Below are 26,908 nucleotides of genomic sequence, written 5' to 3'. Positions count from 1 at the left end.
AAAGGCATTCATTTAAAGTAACATTTCAGGCTGGGTGCAATGGCTTGTACCTGTAATCCCAGCACTTCGAGAGGTGGGTGGATCACTTGAGGTCAGGAGTTCGAGACCAGCCTGGCCAACATGGTGAAACCCCATCTCTATCAAAAATACAAAAATGACCCGGGCGTGGTGCTGCGCACCTGTAATCCCAGCTATTCAGGAGGCTGAGGCAGGAAACTCACTTGAACCCGGGAGGCAGAGGTTGCAATGAGCTGAGATCGCACCACTGCACTCCAGCCTGGGTGACAGAGGGAGACTCCATCTCAAAACAAAAACCTGAAATTTCAGTCAATTAATACTATAGGTGGTGTAGTATTATACCACTCTGGGGTAACAATCAGACAGGAAGCTCTAAAATGCCTCACGAGGGGGAAACACTGCAACGGAGGTAATGTAAATGACATGCATACCACGGGGCCGGGCACAGAGTCAGCGCTCAATACGGGAACTATTAATATTCCCACCATCATCGTTATTGCTATCTATGGCTGTCAATCTGCTTTCGCCATCTGGTCACTATGGGTACGGGAAGGAAATTCAGTTTTCTGCCCCATCTCCACAAGTAGATGCAGGAGGATCTGCCGACAGTCACCACACAAATCCACTGAGCTCATACATCCTTATTTTCAAAGTCAATCCCCTCACCCACGTGGACACTAGCATCTCTTAAATTAGGGTCCAGGCACAGTGGCTCACACCTGTAATCCTAGCACTTTGGGAGGCCAAAGTGGAAGGACTGAGGGCCCAGAGGTTCAAGACCAGTCTGGATAACACAGCAAGACCACATGTTTAAAAAAATTAGCAGCCGGGTATGGTGGCTCATGTCTGTAATCCCAGCACTTTGGGAGGCTGAGGCGGGCGAATCACCTGAGATCAGGAGTTCAAGATCAGCCTGGCCAACACGATGAAACCCTGTCTCTACGAAAATTATAAAAATCAGCTGGGCATGGTGACACACACCTGTAATCGCAGCTACTCGGGAGGCTGAGGCAGGAGAATCGCTTGAACCCAGGAGGCAGAGGTTGCAGCGAGCCAAGACCACGCCACTATACTCCAGCCTTGGCGACAAGAGCAAAACTCCATCTCAAAAAAAAAAAAAAAAAAATTAGCTGGGTGTGGTGGCTCAAATCTGTGGTCCCAGCTACTCAGGGGGCTGAGGTGGGAGGCTCATTTGAGCCCAGGAGTTTGAGGCTGCAGTGAGCCCTGATTCCACCACTGTACTCCAGCCTGGGTGACAGAGCAAGACCTTGTTTCAAAAAAATAAATAAATTAGGGAATTTTGGCCAGGCATGGTGGCTCATGCCTGTAATCCCAGCACTTTGGAGGGCTGACGCAGGTGGATCGCTTGAGCCCAGAGTTCAAGACCAGCCTGCCCAACATGGTGAAACCCCGTCCCTACAAAAATATACAAAAATTAGCCAGGCGTGGTAGTATGTGCCTATAGTCCCCGCTACTTGGGAGGATGAGGTGGGGCGATTGCTTGAACCTGGCAGGTCAAGATTACAGTGAGCTGTAATCACACTACTGCACTCCAGCCTCGGCTACAGAGCGAGACACTGTCTCAAAAAGCAAACACACGGCCAGGCGCGGTGGCTCAAGCCTGTAATCCCAGGACTTTGGGAGGCCGAGACGGGCGGATCACGAGGTCAGGAGATCGAGACCATCCTGGCTAACACGGTGAAACCCCGTCTCTACTAAAAAATACAAAAAACTAGCTGGGCGAGGTGGCGGGCGCCTGTAGTCCCAGCTACTCGGGAGGCTGAGGCAGGAGAATGGCATAAACCCGGGAGGTGGAGCTTGCAGTGAGCTGAGATCCGGCCACTGCACTCCAGCCTGGGCGACAGAGCGAGACTCCGACTCAAAATAAATAAATAAATAAATAAATAAATAAATAAAAAACAAACACACGAACACACATACATATGTAAATTAGGGGCTTTTAATGGGACCTCAGCACTGATAGGCCAGCTCAGACTCACCAAGCTGACTTCACAGAGTGGATTCTGAAGGGGTTGGGAGCAAATCCCAAGCTTACCTCCCTCTACCCGAAAGACTGCCTGGCTGGTGCTTACCTGAGAGATGGAAGTTCCTGGAAGGGCGGCCCCACAGATGCCTCCCCAGGCCCTACAGAGGCCTCGGGCCAGTAGGGTAGCCTGGACCCAGCTCATGCCTCTGCTTGTCAGACAATCACCTGGCCCAAAGAGAAGATTCAGCATTAGTCTGGCAACTTACCTGCTAACAGATGCAAGGGCCCCGCAGGGTTGAGGGCACAATCCAGATTATGTGGTTAACTCACCAGCCCCGATGTTTACCTTACCCAAGAAATGGGCTCAGATGACTCAAAGACTTTGTTCATGGAACAGCACCACCAACCCCGCTGCCCCAGGGGCGTGATCAAAGCTCAGTACAGCCTCCAACTCCTGGGCTCAAGTGATCCTCCAGCCCCAGAGTGTCGAGAAGCTGGGACTACAAATGCGTGCCACCATGCCCAGCTAATCTGAAAATAGTTTGCAGAGACCCAGGGTCTTGCTGTGTTGCCCAGGCTGGTCTTGAACTCCTGGCTTCAAGTGATCCTCCCACCACTGTCTCCCAAAGTGCTGGGATCACGGGTGTGAGCCACCACTCCTAGCCACTACAATCTAATTTTATAAAATGTGTGTCACTCCAACAAGAATCCCTGTATCTGGCCAGGTGCAGTGGCTCACGCCTGTAATCCCAACACTTGGGGAGGCTGAGGCAGGCAGATCACCTGAAGTCGGGCGTTCGAGACCAGCCTGACCAACATGGAGAAACCGCATCGCTACTAAAAATACAAAACATCAGCCGAGCATGGTGGTGCATGCCTGTAATTCCAGCTACTTGGGAGGCTGAGGTAGGAGAATCGCTTGAACCCGGGAGGCAGAGGTTGCAGTGAGCTGAGATGATGCCACTGCACCCCAGCCTGGGGAAAAACAGCAAAACTCCATCTCCAAAAGAAAGAAAGAAAGAAATTAAATCAGTATTTAATTTCCCTTCACTCCCCAGGAAACCACTCATCCACTGTCTCTATAGATATCCCTATGCTGGGCATTTCATACAAATGGAATCACAAGTGCTCCTTTATGACTGGTTTCCTTCACTTGACACGTTTTGTTTTGTTTTGGTTTTGGTGTTTTTTGAGATGGAGTCTCGCTCTGTCACCCAGACTGGAGTGCAATACCTCGGCTCACTGCAACTTCCATCTCCCAGGTTCAAGCGATTCCCATGCCTCAGCATCCCAAGTAGCTGGGATTACAGGCACATGCCACCACGCCTGGCTAATTTTTGTATTTTTAGTAGAGAAGGGGTTTATCATGTTGGCCGGGCTGGTCTTGAACTCCTGACCTCAAGTGATCCGCCAGCCTCAGCCTCCCCAAGTGCTGGGATTACATGCATGAGCCACCACGCCTGGCCCACTGACATGTTTTCAAGGTTCCTGCATCGATTTTTTTTTTTAATTAATTAATTTTTTTTTAGACAGGATCTTGCTTTGTTTCCCAGGCTAGAGTGCAGTGGCACAATCTTGGCTGCAACCTGCTTCCCAGGCTCATGATTATCCTGCCTCAGCTACCTGAGTAGCTGGGACTATAGGTGTATGCCACTGCACCCAGCTAATTTATAGATTTTTTTGTAGAGATGGGGTTTCGCCATGTTGCCAAGCTGGTCTCAAACTCCTGACGTTGTGATCCACCTGCCTCGGCCTCCCAAAGTGCTGGGATTACAATCGTGAGCCACTGCACCCGGCTTTTTTTTTTTGTTTTTTTTTTGTTTTTTTGAGATGGAGTTTCGCTCTTGTTGCCCAGGCTGGAGGGCAATGGCACGATCTCGGCTCACCACAACCTCTGACTCCCGGGTTCAAGCGATTTTCCTGCCTCAGCCTCCTGAGTAGCTGGGATTACAGGCATCCACCACCACCCCCAGCTAGTTTTTGTATTTTTAGTAGAGATGGGGTTTCTCCATGTTAGCCAGGCTGGTCCTGAACTCCCAACCTCAGGTGATCCACCCACCTTGGCCTCCCAAAGTGCTAGGATTATAGTCCTGCCCGGCCAATTCCATTCGTTTTGGAATGGAATATAACCAGGTTTTGTAAGGCTATAACCATATTTTATTTATGCATTCATCAATTGATGGACATTTGGAGTTGTTTGCCAAATGTTTTTGACTGTTATAACTACTACTGCCATGAACATTCGTGTAGAAGTTTTATGTGAACATATGTTTATACTTCTCTTGGGTATATACTTAGGAGTCGAACTGCTGAGACATATGGTAACTACATGTTTAACAGTTTGAGGAACTGCCAGACTGTTTTTGGGGATGACTGCACCATTTCATATTCCCATCAACAATGTACAGTTGACCCTTCTTCAACAGGGGTTTGAACATTGTGAGTCCATTTATACGTGCATTTTTTTTTTTTCCCTCAGTAAAAGTTATGGCTGCACGTGGTGGCTCATGCCTGTAATCCCAGCACTTTGGGAGGTCGAGGCAGGCAGATCACCTGAGGCCAGGAGTTCGAGAGCAGCCTGGCCAACATGGAAGAGACCTCATCTCTACTAAAAAAAAAAAAAAAAAAAATACAAAAATTAGCCTGGCATCGGGGCACGCTCCTGCAGTCCCCAGCTACTCAGGAGGCTGAGGCAGGAGAATCACTTGAACCCAGGAGGCAGAGGCTGCAGGGGGCTGAGATCGTGCCACTGCACTCCAGCCTGGGCGACAGAGCAAGACTCCGTCTGAAAAATAAGACCAGGTGTGGTGGCTCACGCCTGTAATCCCAGCACTTTGGGAGGCTAGGCAGGAGAATCACTTAAGGTCAGGAGTTCAAGACCAGTGTGGCCAACGTGGCAAAACCCCATCTCTACTAAAAATACAAAAATTAGCCAGGCGCCTTTTGCAGGTGGCGGCAAGTGTGGAGAGGATGCCATGAAAACCTCGGGCACACTACAAGAGTACAAGGTGGTGGGTCGCTGCCTGCCCACCCCCAAATGCCATACACCGCCCCTCTACCATATGCAAATCTTTGTGCCTAATCATGTCGTCGCCAAGTCCCGCTCTGGTACTTCGTATCTCAGTTAAAAAGATGAAGAAGTCTTCAGGGGAGACTGTCTACTGTGGGCAGGCATTTGAGAAGCGCCCCCTGCGGGTGAAGAACTTCGGCATCTGGCTGCGCTATGACTCCCGGAGCGGCACCCACAACATGTACCGGGAATACCGGAAGCTGACCACCAGGGGCGCTGTCACCCACCGCGACCGAGACATGGGCGCCTGGCACCGCACCTGGGCCCACTCCATCCAGATCATGAAGGCAGAGGAGATCGCAGCCAGCAAGTGCCACCGGCACACGACTCCAAGATCAGGTTCCCGCTGCCCCACAGGGTCCTGCGCCGTCAGCAAAAGCCACGCTTCACCACCAAGAGGCCCAACACCTTCTAGGTGTAGGGCCCTCGCCCATGTGTGCCCCAGATAAACTCAGGAACGCCCCGGTTAAAAAAAAAAAAAAAAAAAAAAAATTATTCAGACATGTGGTGCGCGCCTGTAATCTCAACTACTCAGGAGGCTGAGTCGGGAGAATTGCTTGCGCCTGGGAGGCGATGTTACAGAGAGTTGACCGTGTGAGACTCTGTTTCAAAAAAACTAATTAAATTTAATTAAAGTTACAACTTTTAACACCAGGGGGCTGGTAAAAAAGAAAGTTACAGCTCAATGTGCCTGCCTCTCCATCTACCTCCTCCACCTCTTCTGCGTCTGCCACCCCTAAGACAGCAAGACCAACCCCTCCTCTTCTTCCCCCTCCTCCTCAGCTTACTCAATGTGAAGACGATGAGAATGAAGACCTTTATCATGATCCACTTCCACCTAATGAATAGTAAATTAAATGTGTTTTCTCTTCCTGATTTTCTTAGTAACATTTTCTTTTCTCCAGCTTATTGTAAGATTATAGTATAATATATATAACATACGGCCGGGCGCGGTGGCTCACGCCTGTAATCCCAGCACTTTGGGAGGCCAAGGCGGGTGGATCATGAGGTGGGCGCCTGTAGTTCCAGCTACTCGGGAGGCTGAGGCAGGAGAATGGCCTGAACCCGAGAGGCAGAGCTTGCAGTGAGCTGAGATCACACCACTGCACTCCAGCCTGGGCAACAGAGCAAGACTCTGTCTCAAAATTTAAAAATATGTTAATCGCTCTTTCCCTGCCGCCGCCAGGTCACACGGAGGCAGAGGCTTGGGTGAGTTCAAGATTCACCTTCACCCGTAACCCACTGCCATGGCGAGGAAGGCATTGCTGCTGGAGGTGTAATGGACGTTAATACTGCTTTACAAGAGGTGCTGAAGACCGCCCTCATCCAGGATGGCCTAGCACGTGGAATTCGCGACGCTGCCAAAGCCTTAGACAAGTGCCAAGCTCATCTTTGTGTGCTTGCATCCAACTGTGATGAGCCTATGTATGTCAGGTTGGTGGAGGCCCTTTGTGCTGAACCTAATTAAGGTTGATGACAGCAAGAAACTAGGGGAATGGGTAGGCCTCTGTAAAACTGAGAGAGGGGAAACCCCGTAAAGTGGTTGGTTGCAGTTATATCGTAGTTAAGGACTATGGCAAAGAGTCTCAGGCCAAGGATGTCATCGAAGAGTACTTCAAATGCAAGAAACGAAGACATAAATCTTTGGCTCACATTAAAAAAAATGTTAATCGACTGTTTATGTAATCCCTGAGGCCTCTGGACAACAGTGGGCTATTAGTAGTTAAGATATTTTGAGACAGGATCTCACTCTGTTGCCCAGGCTGGAGTACAGTGGTATGATCAAGGCTCATTGCAGACTTGACCTCCCAACTCAAGCAATCCTCCCACCACTGCCTCCTGAGTAGCTGGGACTACAGGTGTGCGCCACCACACCCAACTAATTTTTAAAATTTTCATAGAGGTGGGGTTGCCCTCTATTTTCCAGGCTGATCTCAAACTCCTGGGCTCAAGCAATCCTCCCAGCTTGGCCTCTCAAAGTGCTGGAATTACAGAGGTGAGCCACTGCACCTGGCTGGATTTTTGGGGAGTCGAAAGTTATATGTAGCCTGGCACGGTGGCTCACGCCTGTAATCCTACCACTTTGGGAAGCCAAGATGGGAGGATCACTTGAGCCTAGGAGTTCAGGACCAGCCTGGGTAACATAGTGAGACCCTCTCTCTCCAAAAAGAAAAAAATTAACCAGGCATGGTGGTGCACACATATGGTTCCAGCTACTTGGGAGACTGAGGCAGGAGGATCGCTTGAGCCCAGCAGTTCAAGGTTGCAGTGAGCTATAATCACACCACTGCATTCTGGCCTGAGTGACAGAGCAAACTCTCGTTTTTTAAAAAACAAAACAAAACAAAGTTACAGGCAGATTTTCAATTGTGTGGAAGGTCAGCACCCCTAACCATCAAGTTGTTCAAGAGTCAAATGTGGATGAGCTCCAATTTCTCCATATCCTCACCAAAACCTGTTTTGTCTTTTTTTTTTTTTTGAGATGGAGTCTCGCTCTGTTGCCCAAGCTGGAGTGCAGTGGTGTTATCTCAGCTCACTGAAACCTCCACCTCCTGAGTTCAAGAGATTTTTCTGCCTCAGCCTCCTGAGTAGCTGGGACTACAGGCATGCGTCACCATGCCTGGCTAATTTTTTTTTTTTTCTGAAATGGAGTCTTGCCCTGTTGCCCAGGCTGGAGTGCAATGGCACAATCTCGGCTCGCTGCTACCTCTGCCTCCCAGGTTTAAGCCATTCTCCTGCCCCAGTCTCCCGAGTAGCTGGGATTACAGGCGCACATCACCACACCCAGCTAATTTTTTTTATCTTTAGTAGAAATGGGGTTTCCCCATATTGGCCAGGCTGGTCTTGAACTCCTGACATCAAGTGATCCCCTCATCTCAGCCTCCCAAAGTGCTGGGCTTACAGGCGTGAGCCACCGCGCCCAGCTGTTTTGTCTATTTTTTTTCCAATAGGTTTTTGGGGAATGGGTAGTGGTTACAAGAATAAGTTTTTTACTGATTTCTGAGATTGTGGTGTACACATCACCTGAGCAGTTGAGTACACATCACTGTACCCAATGTGTAGTCTTTTTTTTTTTTTTTTTTTTGAGACGGAGTCTCGCTCTGTCACCCAGGCTGGAGTGTAGTGGCACGATCTCAGCTCACTGCAACCTCCGCCTCCTGGGTTAAAGTGATTATCCTGGCTCAGCCTCCTGAGTAGCTGGGATTACAGGCATGTACCACCATGCCTGGCTAATTTTTGTATTTTTAGTAGAGACAGGGTTTCACCAAGTTGATCAGGCTGGTCTTAAACTCCTGACTTCGTGATCTGCCTGCCCTGGCCTCCCAAAGTTCTGGGATTATAGGCATGAGCCACTGTGTACAGCCAAGTTGTAAGAGTTCTTTACATATATATATATATATATATATATTTTTTTTTTTTTGAGACATGCTCAGGCTGGAGTACAGTGGTGTAATCTCAGCTCACTGCAGCCTCAACCTCCCAGACACAAGTGATCCTCCCACCTCAGCCTCCTAAGCAGCTGGGATTACAGGGATAAGCCACCATACCCAACTAATTTTTGTATTTTTTTGTACAATGGGGTCTTTCTATGTTGCCCAGGCTAGTCTCAAACTCCTGGCCTCAAGCAGTCTTCTTATCTTGGCCTCCCAAAGTGCTGGATCACAGGTATGAGCCACCACCATGGCCTTTATATATTCTGGATGGATATTATACCCTTATGACTTACAAATATTTTCTTCCATTCTGAGAGCTGTCTATTCACTTTATCATTTGTAACATCAAATTTTTAAATTTTGATGAAATCCAACTTATTCTTTTCCTTTTAATAGCTGTTTTTTTTTTTGTTTTTTTTTTTTTTTTGGTATTATATCTAAAAACAACCATTGCCTAGCCCAAGGTCAAGAGATTTACATCAACGTTTTCTTCTTTTTTTTTTTTTTTTGGAGATGGAGTCTCATTCTGTTGCCCAGGCTGGAGTGCAGTGCTGCAATCTCGGCTCACTGCAACCTCTGCCTCCCGGGTTCAAGCAATTCTCCTGTCTCAGCCTCCCAAGTAGCTGGGATTACAGGCGCTCAACACCACGCCTGGCTAATTTTTGTATTTTTAGTAGAGACGGGGTTTCACCATGTTGGTCAGGCTGGTCTCGAACTCCTGACCTCATGATCCGCCCACCTCGGCCTCCCAAAGTGCTGGGATTGGCCGGGCGCGGTGGCTCAAGCCTGTAATCCCAGCACTTTGGGAGGCCGAGACGGGCGGATCACGAGGTCAGGAGATCGAGACCATCCTGGTTAACACGGTGAAACCCCGTCTCTACTAAAAAGTACAAAAAACTAGCCGGGCGAGGTGGCGGGCGCCTGTAGTCCCAGCTACTCCGGAGGCTGAGGCAGGAGAATGGCGTAAACCCGGCAGGAGGAGCTTGCGGTGAGCAGAGATCCGGCCACTGCACTCTAGCCTGGGTGACAGAGCCAGACTCCGTCTCAAAAAAAAAAAAAAAAAAAAAAAAAAAAAAAAAAGTGCTGGGATTACAGGTGTGAGCCACTGCACCCAGCCTACAATGTTTTCTTCTAAGAGTTTTTGTTTTGTTTTGTTGAGTTTTACATTTTGACATTCAGGTCTGTGATCCACTTTGAATTAATTATGGTGTATGGTGTGTGGAAGGGGATCGCATAATGTGGACATACAGTTGAATTTGTTAAAGACTATTCTTTCCCTATTTTATTGTCTTGACACCCTTGCTAAAAACCAATTGACCATAAATATAAAGGTTTATTTCTGGGTTTACAAGTCTATTCTATTGATCTACATGTCGACACTTATGCCACTATCACATTGTTTTGTTTTTGTTTTTGAGAGGGAGTGTCGCCCAGACTGGAGTGCAGTGGTGCAAGCTTGGCTCACTGCAACCTCTGTCACCTAGGTTCAAGTGGTTTTCCTGCCTCAGCCTCCCAAGTAGGTGGAATTACAGGCGCCCACCACCACACCCGGCTCATTTTTGTATTTTTAGTGGAGAAGGGGTTTCGCCATGTTGGCCAGGCTGGTCTTGAACTCCTGGACTCAAGGGATCAGTCCACCTCGGCCTCCCAAAATGCTGGGATTACAGGCGTGACCCACCATGCCCTGCCTACCACATTGTTTTTGATAACTATAGCTTTGTGGTTAAGTTTTGAAATCAGGAAGTGCGAGTCTTCCAACTTTGTTCTTTTTTTTTTTTTTTTTCAAAATTGTTTTGGCTGTTCTCACTTCCCCACAATTTCATATGAATTTTAGAATCAGCTGTTAATTTCTGCAAAAAAGCCAGCTGGGATCCAAACAGGGATGGTGTTGAATCTGTAGATCAATTTGGGAATTACTGCTATCTTCTGATCCATGAACATGGGATATCTACTTGTTTGATTCTTCTTTTTTTTTTTGAGATGGAGTCTCGCTCTGTCGCCCAGGCTGGAGTGCAGTGGCCGGATCTCAGCTCACTGCAAGCTCCGCCTCCCGGGTTTACGCCATTCTCCTGCCTCAGCCTCCCAAGTAGCTGGGACTACAGGCGCCCGCCACCTCGCCCTCGCCCAGCTAGTTTTTTGTAATTTTTAGTAGAGACGGGGTTTCACCGTGTTAGCCAGGATGGTCTCGATCTCCTGACCTCATGATTCGCCCGTCTCTGCCTCCCAAAGTGCTGGGATTACAGGCTTGAGCCACCGTGCCCGGCCTCTTTTTTTTTTTTTTTTAGACGGAGTCTCTGTCACCCAGGCTGGAGTGCAGTGGCGTGATCTCAGCTCACTGCAACCTCTCTCTCCCCGGGTTCTGCCTGCCTCAGCCTCCAGAATAGCTGGGATTAGTCACCTGCTATCACGCCCAGCTAATTTTTTTTTTTTTTGTATTTTTAGTAGAGATGGGGTTTCACCATGTTGACCAGATTGGTCTCGAACTCCTGACTTCAGATGATCCGCCCACCTCAGCCTCCCAAAGTGATGGGATTACAGACATGAGCCACTGCACCCGACCCAAATAAATTTAGCAAAAGAAGTAAAAGACTTACATTATTTTGGTGCAAAAGTAATTGCGGTTTTTGCCATTAAAAGTAATGGCAGAATACACTGAAAACTACAAAATGAGACCAGCCTGGCCAATATGGTGAAACCCCATTTCTACTAAAGATAAAAAAAATTAGCTGGGTGTGGTGGTGGGTGCCTGTAATCCCAGTACTCAGGAGGCTGGGGAAGGAGAATGGCTTGAACCCAGGAGGCAGAGGTAGCAGCGAGCCGAGATTATGCCATTGCACTCCAGCCTGGGCAGCAGGGCAAGACTCCATCTCCAAAAATATATATATATATATTTCTTTTATTCTTTTTTTTTTTTTTTAGACGGAGTCTCGCTCTGTCGCCCAGGTTGGAGTGCAGTGGCTGGATCTCAGCTCACTGCAAGCTCCGCCTCCCGGGTTTACGCCATTCTCCTGCCTCAGCCTCCCGAGTAGCTGGAACTACAGGCACCCGCCATCTCGCCCGGCTAGTTTTTTTTTTTATTTTTTAATAGAGACGGGGTTTCACCATGTTAGCCAGGATGGTCTCGATCTCCTGACCTCGTGATCCGCCCGTCTCCGCCTCCCAAAGTGTTAGGATTACAGGCTTGAGCCACTGCGCCCGGCCTCTTTTATTCTTTTTTAGAGATGGGGTCTTACTCTGTCACCCAGGCTGGAGTGCAGTGATACAATCACAGCTCACTGCAGCCCAAAACTACTGAGCTCAAGTGATCCTCCTACCTCAGCCTCCCAAGTAGCTGGGACTACAGGCATATGCTACCATGCCCACCTAATTTTTAAATTTTTTGTAAAGGTGGGATATCACTGTGCCGTCCAGGCTGGTTTTAAACTTCTGGGTCAAGCGATCCTCCCACCTCAGCCTCTTAAAGTGCTGGGATTACAGGCATGGGTCACCATGCCCGGTATGGAATTATTTTTCTTAATTTCATTTTTGCATTATTTATGGCTAGTGTATAGAAATATATTTTTACATGTCAATCATGTGTCCTACAACTTGCTGAACTTGTTTATTAGTTCTAATAGATTTTTATTAGATTACTTGGGATTTTCTATATACGAGATCATGTCATCTCCAAGTTGAGACAGTTTTATCTTTTCCTTTTCAATCTGGATGCCTTTTGTTTTTATTTTATTGTTTTCTTTTTACACATTTTTTAGAGACACAGTTACCCTGTATCAAGCGCATTGGCATGATCATGGCTCACTGTAGCCTTGACCTCCTGGGCTCAAGCGATCCTCCCACCTCACCTTCCCAAGTAGCTGAGACTACAGGTGCATGTCACCATGCCTGGCTAATTTTTTTTTTTTGAGATGGAGTCTCGCTCTATCACCCAGGCTGGAGTGCAGTGGTGCAATCTCGGCTCACTGCAACCCCACCTTCCAGGTTCATGCCATTCTGCCTCAGCCTCCTGAGTAGCTGGGACTACAGGCGGCCACCACCGCACCCAGCTAATTTTTTGTATTTTTAGTAGAGACAGGGTTTCATCGTGTTTGCCAGGATGGTCTCAATCTCCTGACCTCGTGATCCGCCCACCTCAGCCTCCCAAAGTGCTGGGATTACAGGCGTGAGCCACTGCACCCAGCCAACGCTTGGCTAACTTTAAAACTTTTTGTAGACACAGAGTCTCGCTGTGTTGCCCAGGCTGGTATTGAACTCCTGGCCTCAGGCAATCCTTCTGCTTCGGCCTCCCAAAATGCTGGGATTACAGGCAATAGCCACCACATCTGGGGCCTTTAATTTCGTTTTCTTACTTAAGTGCCCCTTCTGGAACCTCCAGGAAAATCCTGAACAGACATGGTGAATGGACATTCCTGTCTCGTTCCTCATCTTTTTTTTTTTTTTTTTTTAATTAAGACGCAGCCTCACTCTTGTTGCCCAGCCTGGGGTGCAAATGGTATGACCCTGGCTCACTGCAACCTCCATCTCCCGGTTCAAGCAATTCTCTTGCCTCAGCCTCCTGAGTAGCTGGGATTACAGGTATCCACCACCACGCTAAGCTAATTTTCTGTATTTTTAGTAGAGACAGGGTTTCACCATGTTGGCCAAGCTGGTCTCAAACTCCTGACCTCAGGTGATCCACCCACTGCGGCCTCCCAAAGTGCTGGGATTACAGGTGTGAGCTACTACGCCCGGCCTTGTTCCTCATCTTAAGAGGGAAAAGCATCTAGTATTTCAACATTAAGTATGATACCAGCTGTGGGTTGTTTGTTTGTTTTTGAGACGCAGTCTTGCACTGTCGCCCAGGCTGGTGTGCAGTGGTGCAATCTCAGCTCACTGCAACCTCCGCCTCCCAGGTTCAAGTGATTCTCCTGCCTCAGCCTCTGGAGTAGCTAGGATTACAGGCTCCCGCCACCACACCAATTTTTTTTTTTTTTTTTTTTTTTGGTATTTTTGTAGACACGGGGTTTCACTATGTTGGCTAGGCTGGTCTCGACCTCCTGGCCTCGTGATCTGCCCACCTCAGCTTCCCAAAGTGCTGGAGCTGTGGGTTTTTTATGATGCCCTTTCTCAGGCTGAGGAAGTTCCTTCATATTTCTAGTTTGATGAGTATTCTCATCAGAAAGTACATTGGATTTCCCAGCACTTTGGGAGGCTGAGGCAGGCGGATTACTTGAGGTCAGGAGTTGAGACCAGCCTGGCCAACATGGCAAAACCTCATGTTTACTAAAAATCCAACAATTAGCAGAGCATGGTGGTACATGCCTGTAGTTCCAGCTACTTGGGAGGCTGGGCGAAGAGAATCATTTGAACCCAGGAGGCGGAGGTTGCAGTGAGCTGAGATCGTGCCACTGAACCTCAGCCTGCACAACAGAGGGAGACTCTGCCTCAAAAAAAAAAAAAAGTATATCGGATTTTGTCAATGCTTTTTCCGCTTGTATTGAGATAATCATGTGGTTTTTATCCTTTATTCTAATTCTAATGCAGTATATTAATTGATGTTCACATATTAAACTAACCTTGCATTTCTGGTATAAACTCCACTAGATCATGGTGTGTAATTCTTTTTCCATGCTGTTGGATTTTATCTGCTAGTATTTTGTTGAGGAATTTTATGTCTATATTCATATGATATACTGACTGCTAGTAAAGAGGGAAAATGTGTGAAAATCAATAAATTTAAAAAATTAAAAAAGAAACATTAAACCGGGTGCGGCAGCTCACACGTGTAATCCCAGCACTCTGGGAGGCCAAGGCAGATGGATCACTTGAGGTCAGAAGTTTGAAACCGGCCTGGCCAACATGGTAAAACCCTGTCTCTACTAAAAATACAAAAATTAGCTGGGCATGGTGGCAGGCGCCTGTAATCCTGGCTACTCGGGAGGCTGAGGCAGGAGAATCGCTTGAACCTGTAAGGCGGAGGTTGCAGTGAGCCAAGATCACGCCACTTCACTCCAGCCTGGGTGAAAGAGCGAGATTCTGTCTCAAAAAAAAAAAAAAAAATCTGCATGGTGGTGGGCACCTGTAATCCCAGCTACTCAGGAGGCTGAGGCAAGAGAATCGCTTGAACCCAGAAGGCGGAGGGTTGCAGCAAGCCAAGATCGCACCACTGCACTCCAGCTTGGGCAACAGATCAAGACTCCATCTCAAAAAAAAAAAAAAAAAAAAAAAAAAAAAAAAAAAAAAAAAAAAAAGCAAAAACCATGCCCGGGCCAGATCCCAGACACATTAATTCAGAATATCTGAAGGTGGGGCATCAGCATTCTAAAGCACCTCACTGAAGGCTGGGCACAGCAGCTCATGCTTCTTATCCACTTTGGGAGATCAGAGTGGGAGGATCACTTGAGCCTGGGAGATCAAGACCAGCAAAAAAAAAAAAAAAGCAGCTGGATGTGGTGGCACTCATTTGTAGTCCCAGCTACTCAGGAGGCTGAGGTAGGAAGATCACTTAAGCCCAGCAGTTCAGGTTATACGAACTATGACTGTGCTACCACACTCTGGCTTGGGTGACAGAGTGAGACCCTATCTCAAAAATAAAAAATAAAAAGCACTCCAGCCGGGTGCAGTGGCTCACGCCTGTAATCCCAGCACTTTGGGAGGCCCAGGCAGATGGATCACCTGAGGTCAGGAGTTCGAGACCAGCTCCAACATGGAGAGACCCTGTCTCTACTTAAAAAAAAAAAAAAAATACAGAATTAGCTGGGTGCGGTGGCGCATGCCAGTAATTCCAACTACGTGGAGGCTGAGGCAGAAGAATCGCTTGAACCCAGGAGACTGCTTGTGGTGAGCCAAGAGGACGCCATTGCACTCTAGCCTAGGCAACAAGAGTGAAACTGTCTCAAAAAAAAAAAAAAAAAAAAAAAAAAAAAACAGCAAAATTTATCAGGATGGCAGCCATAAAAGTCAGAATCCACTGAATGTGTACCAACTCACCTGCTAAAAAACAAAACAAAACAAAAAAACCAAATTATTGGCCCTATCCCAGACCTATTGAATTGGAATCTGCTTTTTTTTTTCCAGATGGAGTCTTGCTCTGTCGCCCAGGTTGGAGTGCAGTGGTGTGATCTAGGTTCACTGCAACCTCCGCCTCCTGGGTTCAAGCAATTCTCCTGCCTCAACTTCTGGAGTAGCTGGGATTACAGGCATGCACCACCACACCTGACTAATTTTTGTATTCTTAGTAGAGATGAGATTTCACCATGTTGGCCAGGCTGGTCTCGAACTCTTTACTTCATGATCCACCCACCTTGGCCTCTCAAAGTGCTGGGATTACAGTTTTGAGAGCAACCGCTCTCAAACACCTGGCTAACACGGTGAAACCTCGTCTCTACTAAAACTACCAAAAATTAGCCGGGCGTGGTGGCGGGCGCCTGTAGGCCCAGCTACTCGGGAGGCTGAGGCGGGAGAATGGCGTGAACCCGGGAGGTGGAGCTTGCAGTGAGCCAAGATCGCGCCACTGCACTCCAGCCTGGGCAACAGAGCCAGACTCTGTCTCAAAAAAAAAAAAAAAAAAAAAAAAACTAGTCTGGGTGACTACTTCCAAATCCATCCCAAATGCACCTCTTTCTGTCTGAAGCCACCATCTCAATCTATGACTTGGATACCTATCAAGCCTCCCACATCTGCCCTTTCCGCCTCCAGTCAGTTCTCCCCACTACGGCCAGAGGGAGCTTTTTTTTTGCGGGGGAGACAGAGTCTCATTCTGTTGCCCAGGCTGGAGTGCAGTGGCAGGATCTCAGCTCAGTACAACCTCCACCTCCCCAGTTCAAGTTGATTCTCATGCCTAGGCCTCTCGAGTAGCTGAGACTACAGGTGTGTACCACCACACCCAGCTAATTTTTTGTATTTTAGTAGAGATGGTGTTTCATCATGTTGCCCAGGGTGGTCTTGAACTCCTGAGCTCAAGCAATCCACCCATCTTGGCCTCCCAAAGTGTTAGGATTACAGGCATGAGCCATCGTACCCACCCAGAGGGAGCTTTTAAACTAAACTTAGGTCAGGCGTGGTGGCTCACGCCTGTAATCCCAGCACTTTGGGAGGCTGAGTCGGGTGGATCACGAGGTCAGGAGTTCAAGACCAGCTTGGCTGAGATGGTGAAACCCCATCTCTACTAAAAATACAAAAATTAGCCAGGTGTGGTAGTAGGCGCCTGTAATCCCAGTTGCTCCGGACATTGCCCTCCAGCCTGGGTGACAGAGCGAGACTCCATCTCTAAATAAACAAACAAACTAACTAAAACTAGTGATTTCTGCCTAAAATCTCTAACGGCACATCACACTTAAAATCAGGGACTGGGCACACTGGTTCATGCCTGTAATCCCAACACTTTGGAAGACCAAGGTAAGAGGATCACTTGAGCCCAGGAATTCAAGACCAGCCTGGGCAACATAGCGAGACCCCATCTCCACAAAAAAATTAAAAATTATCCAGGCATGGTGGCGAATGCCTGTCATCTCAGGTACTCAGGAGACTGAGGCTGGAGGATCCTTTAAAGTCAGTAGTTAGAGGTTGCAGTGAACTATGACTGCACTTGTGAATAGCAACTGCACTCTAGCCTGGGCAACATACTGAGATCCTGTCTCTAAAAATAAATAGGCAGGGAGCAGTGGCTCATGCCTCTAATCCTAGTGCTTTGGAAGGCCAAGTGGGGAGGATCACTGCAGCCCAGGAGTTCAAGACCAGCTTGGACAACATAGCAGGACACGATCTCTACAAAAATTGTTTTAAAAAATTAGCTGGACCTGGTGGTGTGCACCTGTAGTCCCAGCTACTGGGAAAGCTGAGGCAGGAGAATCACTTGAGCCATGGAGTTTGAGGCTGCAGTGAGCTATGATTGCACCACTGCACTCCAGGCTTGGCAAACAAGGGAAATCCTGTCTCTAAAAAATAAAAATAAATAAATAAAATCAGACAGGGTCTACCCCTCTCAACTCAACTCCTACCACTGGCAGCTTCAGCTACACTGTTTCTGAAATAAACTAAGTTTAACCCATCTCAGAACCTTTGTACTCGCTTTTCTCTCTGTCTAGAGCTTTCTTCCTCCAGATCTGCCCACAGCTGTCTCTGGTCATTTCAATGAAAGGTCTTCTTTGACCACCTCCCATTCCCCATATTTTTCTAAAAGCCCTCATCGACCTATTAATTTTTCTTTGTTTGTTTCTGAGACAGGGTCCTGCTCTGTCCCCCAGGCTGGAGTGCAGTGGCACAATCACGGCTCACTACAGCCTTGACCTCGTGGGCTCAAGCAATCCTCCCACCTCAGCTTTCCGAGTAGCTAGGACTATAGGCCTGCACCACAATGCCCGCATAATTTTTTGTAGAGAACAGGGCCCTGCTATGTTGCCAAGGCTGGTCTCGAACTCCTGCGCTCAAGCGAAATTCTCGACACCATTAACGCATTTTTAGTAACTTATCAGTATCTGAAATCACCTGTTTCGTTTATTTGTGATTTGTTAAAAGTCTGGTTCCCCCAGGAGATGAGGGATTTTTATCTATCTTCCTCATGGCTGTGTCTCCAGCACCCAGGACAGTGCCTGGTACACAGCAGATGCCTAACAAGTATCAACCGAACGGAAACAAGAGCTCAATTTCAACAAAACACCTATAAATCTGAACCCCGAGGTACAGTGTACCTACAGCAGCTCTGAAACCGGCTGCCAGGATTCTGGGTCTCTTGGGGGAAACAGGCAGACGTAGATTCCAATTCCTGCCCGGTTGCCGACTTGCGGCGTGACCTCTGGCGAGCACTTTAATCTGGGTCAGTTGTTTCATCTGCAAAACCGGAGACTGGGGGCGTGATGCGGCTGGCACAAGAGGGGCGGCCTTTCCCAGCGCGTCCCCGCCCCCACTACGAAAGGTCACGGCGCCCTGGCCCTGCAGATGGGTCCCTCCAGGGCCGCCCTCTAGCGCTGCCGGGTCCTGAAGGGTCCGCTTAGAGCCCAGCAGTTCGCGCTCGCCTACCCGCGTACGACCTACCTACTCACGCGGCCAGCCGCGGATTCCAGGCCAGCTCTGTCTTTTTGCTGGGCGCCGCCATATTGGCCCAGAGAGCGTCCGGGTCAGGGAGCGCCAGTGAGGCAGCTAATCAAGAAAGCCGGTGTAATAGGTCCCGCCCACAAAGCGAGGTGCGCCAATAGGAAGGCGGAAGGGGCCTTAGACCCGCCTCATAACGAGCTAGGCCCGGCTTTTAATGAGTCAAGTGTCACTCCAGGCCTGGGAACCTTGAAATGGCCCGGGAGGCTGGACTTGGGAGTCTGTGAATCCAACCGCAGGCCCCAGGGGCTGAAATGAGAAAATGAATTAAAAAAAAGTGAAAGGAGGCCGACACGGTGGCTCATGACGGTAATCCCAGCCCTTTGGGAGGCCAGGAATTCGAGACTAGCCTGGGCAACAACATAGCGAGACCCCCTTCTCTACAAAAAAGTTAAAAATTAACTGGGCGCAATGGCACGTGCTCATAGTCCTAGTATTCGGGAGGCTGAAACGGGAGGATCGCTTGAGCCCTGGAGGTCGAGGCTACAATGAGCCATGATTGCACCACTGCACTCCAGCCTGGGCAACAGAGTGAGACCCTGTTTCTAAAAATAGTAATAATAAATAAACAGGGCCGGGCGTGGTGGCTCACGCCTGTAATCCAGGCACTTTGGGAGGCCGAGGAGGGCGGATCACCTGAGGTCAGGAGTTCAAGACCAGCCTGGCCAACATGATGAAACCCCATCTCTACTAAAAATACAAAATTAGCAGGGCATGGTGGTGGGCTCCTGTAATCCCAGCTACTCAGGAGGCTGAGGCAGGAGAATCGCTTGAACCTGGGAGACGGAGGTTGCAGTGAGCCAGGATCACTCCACTGCACTCCAGCTTCAGCAACAGAGCGATACTCTGTCTCAAAAAATAAATTAAATAAATAGGCCGGGCACGGTGGCTCGCACCTGTAATCCCAGCACTTTGGGAGGCCGAGGCGGGTGGATCATGAGGTCAGGAGATCGAGACCATCCTGGCGAACACGGTGAAATCCCGTTTCTACTGAAAATACAAAAAAATTAGCTGGGCGTGGTGGCGGGCGCCTGTAGTCCCAGCTTCTAGGGAGGCTGAGCCAGGAGAATGGCATTAACCCGGGAGGTGGCGGAGCTTGCAGTGAGCGGAGATCGCGCCACTGCACTCCAGCCTGGGCGACAGAGCGAGACTCTGTCTCAAAAAATAAATAAATAAATAAAAATAAAAATTAGTAGGTCGTGGTGGTGAGCTCCTGTGATCCCTGCTACTCAGGAGGCTGAGGCACGAGAATTGCTTGAACCCAAGAGGTGGAGGTTGCAGTGAGCCAAGATTGTGCCACTGCACTCCAGCCTGGGCGACAGAGTGAAACTCCGTCTCAATAAATAAATAGATAGATAGATAGGAAGGTCTCAATGAGGCGGCCTTTGAGTAAAGGCCGGAGGAAGTGAGTGAGCCTTCTGGATATCTGGGGAACGCTTTTGGCACTGGGAACAACAGCAAAGACTCTGTGTGGTTGGAATGGAATAACTTAGGAGGAAATGTGATAAAACGAGGTGAGATTGAGTAATGGGGGCTCCTGGTCTCCCCCAGAAAGCACCAGATTTAGGCTGTTAGTAACTAAGGTGGATAAGTACATAAAATGGGCTATTGGCAATAGCAGTGGCCCCCGGAAAGAAAGGCTATCTGTCCTCATAAGCCCATTTCTGCAGTCCCTCACCTTCTGCGGTGCAGTGAGCTGGCATGGGGACTAGGATGCAAGAACCTGCTCTTAGGATGCCTCAAAGACTCTGCGCAGCCGCAGGACATCCACCTCACCAGAACTCCTGTGATTGGGCGATCTGAGAAGACCTGTAGCCAATCAGCTGCTTGGCTGGAGCACTCCTCCTTGGCAAGTTGACAGGCATGTGGGTAGCGGCTGGGAGCGCTACTGTCCTCTGCCAGGCTCCCGCAGCTACAAGCAGGCAGAGTCAGCTCTGCTTAGCTGGGGAGTGGGTAAGATGGTGGGGTCGCTGACCTGGCTGTGGCCTTCAGAGTTACTGGTGTCCTCTTGAGGTGCTCATGGCTTTTATTTTCTTATTTATCTTTCCAGAACTAGTCTTTTTATTATTTTTTATTTTATTATATTTTATTTATTTATTTTTTGGAGACAGAGTCTGGCTCTGTCGCCCAGGTTGGAGTGCAGTGGTGCAATCTTGGCTAATTGCAACCTCCACCTCCCACGTTCAAGCAATTCTCCTGCCTCCGCCTCCCGAGTAGCTGGGACTACAGGCACGTGCCACCATACCCGGATAATTTTTGTATTTTTAGTAGAGACAGAATTTCACCATGTTGCCTAGGTTGGTCTCGAACTCCTGGGCTCAAGTGGTCCTCCCGCTTCAGCCTCCCAAAGCGCTGGGATTACAGGCACTAGCCACCGTGCCCAGTCATTATTTATTTATTTATTTTATTTTATTTATTTATTTTTTTTGAGACGAAGTCTCGCTCTGTCGCCCAGGCTGGAGTGCAGTGACACAATCTCGGCTCACTGCTTGCAGTCCCAGAAATAACCCTATAAAAAGTAGCAGCTTCACAGTGGAAGATCCTAGCAGACACCACCTTAACCAAGGGACCAACATTAATATCACTAGCAATGACTCATGGTGATATCATGAAGTCCTTGGTATGACGCACTTAGAAGGGTACATCATCACCTCTCTGGTATTCTTCCTGGTAATGCAAACACCTCAGTTTATTCAAGACAAACCAAATTCGAAGACGATCTACAAAATAACTGACCAGCACTCTTCAAAAGTGTCAAGGTCCTGAAAGACCCAGGGACTATTATAGACTGTAGGAATGTATGGAGATAAGACAATTAAATGCAGTGAGGGCCAGGCACGGTGGCACTGTAGTCCTAGTTATTTAGGAGGCTGAGGCAGGAGGATCGCTTGAGCCCAGGAGTTCAAGTCCAGCCTGGGCATCATAGTGAGACCTCATCTCCAAGATAGATAGATAGATAGATAGATAGATAGATAGATAGATAGATAGAAATGCAATGGGCCAGGTGCAGTGGCTCACACCTCTAATCCCAGCACTTTGAGAGGCCAAGGCAGACAGATCACAAGGTCAGAAGTTCAAGACCAGCCTGACCAACATGGTGAAACCCCCTGCCTCAGCCTCCCAAGTAGCTGGGATTATAGGCTCCCACCATCACGCCCAGTTAATTTTTGTATTTTTTGTAGAGATAGGGTTTCACCATGTTGCCCAGGCTGGTCTCGAACTCCTGACCTTTGGTGATTCACCCGCCTCAGCCTCCCAAAGTGTTGGGATTACAGGCATGAATCACCGCGCCCAGCTGGAGTCCCCACTCTTAACCACAGCGCTACAGTGTCTTCATTTAGTTGAAACAACGTGCTATATGTTTTGACTTCAACTTTGTCTATCTCCCTTGTCCCCGGTTGATGGGATTTATACAGTGATTTATTATGACAAGGCCACTGCAATAAATGTTCCTGCACATATGTCATTCTTCACACCTACACTTGTACTTCTGAGGAATATTCTAAAATAGAGGATATACTTGTTCAGAAGGTAAGGTCATTTGGAAAACTATCAACAAATTGCCCACACTCATCAACAGTGTTCCCACAGCCTCCCCCGCATTGCATGTTGTCAAGCATTCTTTTCTTTTCTTATTTATTTATTTTTTCACCCAAACTAAAATGCAGTGGCATGGCTGGGCGCAGTGCTGTAATCCCAGAACTTTGGGAGGCCGAGGCAGGCAGATCACCTGAGGTCAGCAGTTCGAGACCAGTCTGGTCAACATGGTGAAACCCCGTCTCTACTAAAAATACAAAAATTAGCCAGGTAGGGTGGCAGGCACCTGTAATCCCAGCTACTCAGGAGGCTGAGGCAGAATTGCTTGAACCTGGGAGGTGGAAGTTGCAGTGAGCTGAGATGCCACTGCACTCCAGCCTGGGTAACAGAGCGAGATTCTGTCTCGGGAAAAAAAAAAAAAAAAAATGTAGTGTCATGATCATACCTCACTGCAGCCTCCAATTCCTGGGCTCAAGCAATCCTCCTGCTTTGGCCTCCCAAAGTGCACTTTTTAAAAATGCTCTTTTCTTTTTTTCTTTCTTTACTTTTTTTTTTTTTTTTTTTTTTTTTTTGTAGAGGCAGGGCCCTGCCATGTCTCTCAGGCTGGTCTTGAATTCCTGGACTCAAGCAATCCACCCATCTTGGCCTCTCGAAGTGCTGGGATCACAGATTTCAGCCACTGTACCCAGACTGTAAGTGAACAGCTCCCTCCCTGTCAACCCACTCACAGTTAGTCTGGTGGTGAGAGATGCTATTATTTTATAGCAGGTGGTCAGGGAAGGCCTCTCTGAGAGGTGATATTAGAGCAGAGACTGAATGAAGTTGGGGAGAGGCCATGCAAGCATCTTGCAGAAATGTGTTCCAGGTAGCAGGAACTGCTAGTGCAAAGACCCTGAGGTGGGAACGTGTTTGGGGACTCAAGAAACACATCTGTAGCCTGGTGTGGTAGCAGGTGCCTATAATCCCAGCTACTTGGGAGGCTGAGGCTCCAGAATTGCTTGAAACTGGGAGGTAGAGGTTGCAGTGAGCTGAGATCATGTCACCCAGCCTGACTGACAGAGCGAGACTTTGACTCAAAAAAAAAAAAAAAAAGGAGAAGAAGAAAGAAGGGAGAAGAGAAGAGAAGGGAGAAGGGAGAAAGGGAAGAAGGAAAAGAAGAGAAAGAGGAAGAGGAAGCAGAAGCTGAAGCAGAAGCAGCAGCAGCAGCAGCACATCTGAAAGGACATAGAAGAAAAGCTAGGAGCAGTGTTACCCTAGGAGGGTGGCTTAGCTTCTCTGAACCTTGAGTTTCCCATCTATAAAATGGACCTATGAGTTTCCATCCTGAGGTGATGGTGAGGATTAAAAGAGATTGTGACTGGCATGGAGTGAGTGTTCCCATAACAGAAGACTTTAGGAACAGCGCCTCTGCCAGATTTCCGGATAGGAAAGCTTGGTGAGCAGGGGGCTTGCAGAGCAGGCTAAGATAGGCCGGTGCAGAGCAGGGTTTTGACTTTCCCCAAAACAAACAGACAAACACGTGTGGGTGTGGATTTTATTTTCATTTTTATATTTTTTGAGTCAGAGTCTCATTCCTGTGGCCCAGGCTGAAGTGCAGTGGTGTGATCTTGGCTCACTGCAACCTCTGCCTGCCATGCGATTCTCCTGCCTCAGCCTACCGAGGAGCTGGCATTACAGGCATGTACCACCATGCCCGGCTAATTTTGTATTTTTAGTAGAGATGGGGTTTCACCATGTTGGCCAGGCTGGTCTCGAACTACTGACCTCAGGTGATCCACCCGCCTCAGCCTCTCAAAGTGCTGGGATTACAGGCACGAGCCACCACACCTGGCCGGGTGTGAGTTTTAAACGGTTCTGAGCAACAGGAAGGTTTTAGGGGGTCCCCTAAAGTTGAGGAGAGGCATGGCTTTCCTACAATGACTGTCTTAGACCCTTCGGGAAACCCTGCCTCTTACAAGATCCCACACTTCTCATTTAGATGGTAAACTGAGGCACAGAGGGGCTAGAGCCTGGAAAACGCTAGAAAGGAGCGAATAACGGATGACACTCGGCAGTCAGTGATGGGGGTGTCTACTGGGATTGGGGCCTCGGGATGGCATCAGCCCCCTCTAATGCCTCTACCCCCATCTACCAGACAGAGACGCGAAGAGACAGACGCGAAGAGAGACAGAGACAATATAGTGACAGCGACATGAAGAGAAACGGAATTACTCAAAGCTCAGGAACAAAAACAGAGACACAGAGACAAAGGCAGAGATAGAAAAAGGCTCGGCGACCCAGAGACAGAGATACAGAGACACAGATCTACTACAATCAGAGTGACAAGGCAGTCCCAGAAAGGGCTGCCCCCTGGGGGTACCCGGGGCTGCCCCGTTGGGGGGCACGCCAAGAGCTCCCCAACACCTCCCCCGTCGTGCCTGGGCCGTGACTTCAGAGCCGGTGCAGATTCTATAAATGGCCAAGAGGCCGCGGGCCGTGGGGCGGGGCCGAGTGAGTCATCGCGTGACGTCACCGCCGCCTGGACCTAGCCAGGCCCCGCCCCCGCCCCGCCAGGGGGCGCCGGCCTCAGGTCCTCACATGCGCAGTAGCCACCTGCGGCCCCCCGAGGGCCGCTCAGTTTGGGAGGGTTCAGGGAATCTGCGCGTTCGAATCCCGCCCCTGCCAACCTCGAGCTGTATGACCCGGCCATTCGGCATCACCTCTCTGTGCCTCGTATAGGCTTACCTCATAGGGCTGTCGTGAGGAATGAGATAACAACCTCAAAGCGCTTAGTACTTAGCAGGTGCTAATTGTTAGCTCATTTTATGTACTTTCTATTTTTTCTTTCTTTCTTTCTTTCTTTCTTTTTCTTTAATAGAGACGAGGTCTCGCTATGTTGCCCAAGCTGGTCTCGAACTCCTGGGCTCAAGTGATCCTCCCACCTTGGCCTCGTATTTTATGTATTTTCGTGTATGTTTGACATATCATGACACACCATCAACTGGCACGTTGCCTTAGCTCAGTGGTTTGCAAACAGGGATGATCTGCTTCCACCCCGACCCCAACCAGGGGACATTTGACAATGTGTGTAGACATTTCTTCTTTTTTCTTTTTTAGAGACCATGGTCTTTCTATGTTGGCCAGATGGGTCTCAAACTCCTGGGCTCAAGTGATCCTCCCACCTCAGCCTCCTTAGTAGCTGGGACCACAGACTCCTGCCGCAGTGCCTCAACATTTCTGTTTATTGGGACCAAGAGAGTGCTACTGGCATCTAGCAGGTAGAGGCCAGGGATGCTGCTTGAAGTCTTACAATGAATGCCCAGGACCGCCCCCCAACCATGAAGAATTATCCAGCCTCAGCTGTCCCCAATGTAGAGGCTGAGAAACCCCACCTTAGCCTCATAGTTGAAGTTCATGGAGCATGGTCTGAAATTCTCCTCAGCCCCTGGCCTGCTGTGTGACACTGGAAAAGTGATTCCAAGCCCCATGCCTCAGTTTCTCCACCTGTAAAGCAAAGTTCTTGTATTAATAATAACAGTGTCAGCTGGTCACAGTGGCTCACACCTGTAATCCCAGCACTTTGCGAGGCCGAGGTGGGCAGATCAACCGAGGTCAGGAGTTCAAGACCAGCCTGGCTAACGTGGCAAAACCCCGTCTCTACTAAACATACAAAAAATAGCCAGGCATGGTGGCAGGCACCTGTCATCCTAGCTACTTGGGAGGCTGAGGCAGGAGAATCGCCTGAAGCCAGGAGGTGGAGGTTGCAGTGAGCCAAGACAGTGTCACTGCACTCCAGCCTGGGGAATAGAGTGAGACTCTGTCTCCAAATAATAATAATAATAATAATAATAATAATAACAACAGTGTCCACCTCTGAGGGTGTCATGATAATTGAATGAATATACGTACAGAGCTTGGAACATGGCCTGACATAAGGGCCACGTCATCTGGCATATTGCAGCCATGTCATTAGCATGTGACCTATAAATTGCATATCCTTAACGTATCATTAGTGTGTGGCAGGTTGCAGACATGTCATCCAAGTGTCACAAACATGGCCTTGCCATGTGGGGCTTGATGTGGGCATAGCATCCAACCCTGTGGTCCAGGGGTTAGATCTCGCTAGGCAGGGTTGCTTGAGGGGGACATAGTTCACGGCCTGGGACTTCCCAACAAAGTCACCCTGTGGTTCAAGTGACACACAAGTGGATGGGGAGGGTGAGACCCAGGATGTCTGCTCCCCCAGGTCCTTTTGAGGGGCTGGAGGAGACAGAACTGGGGCGCTGGACCCTCAGCATAAAGAATGCTATGGGCTGGGCATGGTGACTCATGCCTGTAAATCCCAGCATTTTAGGAGGCCAAGGCGGGCAGATTGCTTGAGCCCAGAAATTTGAGACCAGCCTGGGCAACATAGCAAGACCCCATCTCTAAAAATAAAATTAGCCAGGTTGGTGGCACAAGTCTGTAATTCTAATTACTTGGATGGGCTGAGATGGGAGGATCACTTGAGCCTGGGAGGTCAAGGCTGCAGTGAGCTGTGATTGTGCCACTGTACTCCAGTTGAGAGGACAGAGTGAAACCTTGCCTTAAAAAAAAGAATGCTACGGCCCGAGTCCCTCTGCTGTGCCGGGCACTGTGCTGGGAATGTAAGAGACATACTCTTCTGATCTTTACAACTCTCTCATGAGGCAGGCACTATCATTGCCCCATTTTACAGATGTGGCCATAGAGTCCTAGAGAGGAGAAGGGGCTTACCTAAGGCTATAGACTGTTGGTATCTGGAGATAAACCCGGGATGGTGCTCACTAAACTATCATG

At 48.7% G+C, this 26,908-nt stretch overlaps 1 protein-coding gene and 2 pseudogenes across 2 annotated transcripts in view; 2 read left to right on the top strand and 1 right to left on the bottom strand.

The window, feature by feature from the left end:
* ECSIT (ECSIT signaling integrator) overlaps positions 1-18,641 on the bottom strand; it is a 30,722-nt gene extending 12,081 nt beyond the window's left edge. For both annotated transcript variants that reach the window (XM_037992170.2, XM_037992171.2), the window contains exons 1-2: positions 18,518-18,641; positions 2,112-2,230 (exon numbers count right to left, since the gene is read on the bottom strand). In XM_037992170.2, coding sequence (XP_037848098.2) covers positions 2,112-2,207 — 96 coding nt within the window. In that variant the 5' untranslated portion in view covers positions 2,208-2,230; positions 18,518-18,641. The remainder of the gene's footprint in view (positions 1-2,111; positions 2,231-18,517) is intronic.
* Positions 4,084-6,137, top strand: LOC140711908 (large ribosomal subunit protein eL20 pseudogene; annotated as a pseudogene).
* Positions 5,649-6,761, top strand: LOC103233937 (small ribosomal subunit protein eS12-like; annotated as a pseudogene).
* Positions 18,642-26,908: the final 8,267 nt, after the last annotated feature.

Source organism: Chlorocebus sabaeus, chromosome 6 (genome assembly GCF_047675955.1).
Source record: "Chlorocebus sabaeus isolate Y175 chromosome 6, mChlSab1.0.hap1, whole genome shotgun sequence".
Classification (NCBI taxonomy): Eukaryota; Metazoa; Chordata; class Mammalia; order Primates; family Cercopithecidae; genus Chlorocebus; species Chlorocebus sabaeus.
Note: the sequence above shows the minus strand (reverse complement) of the source record. Positions and strands in the feature narration are given on the sequence as shown.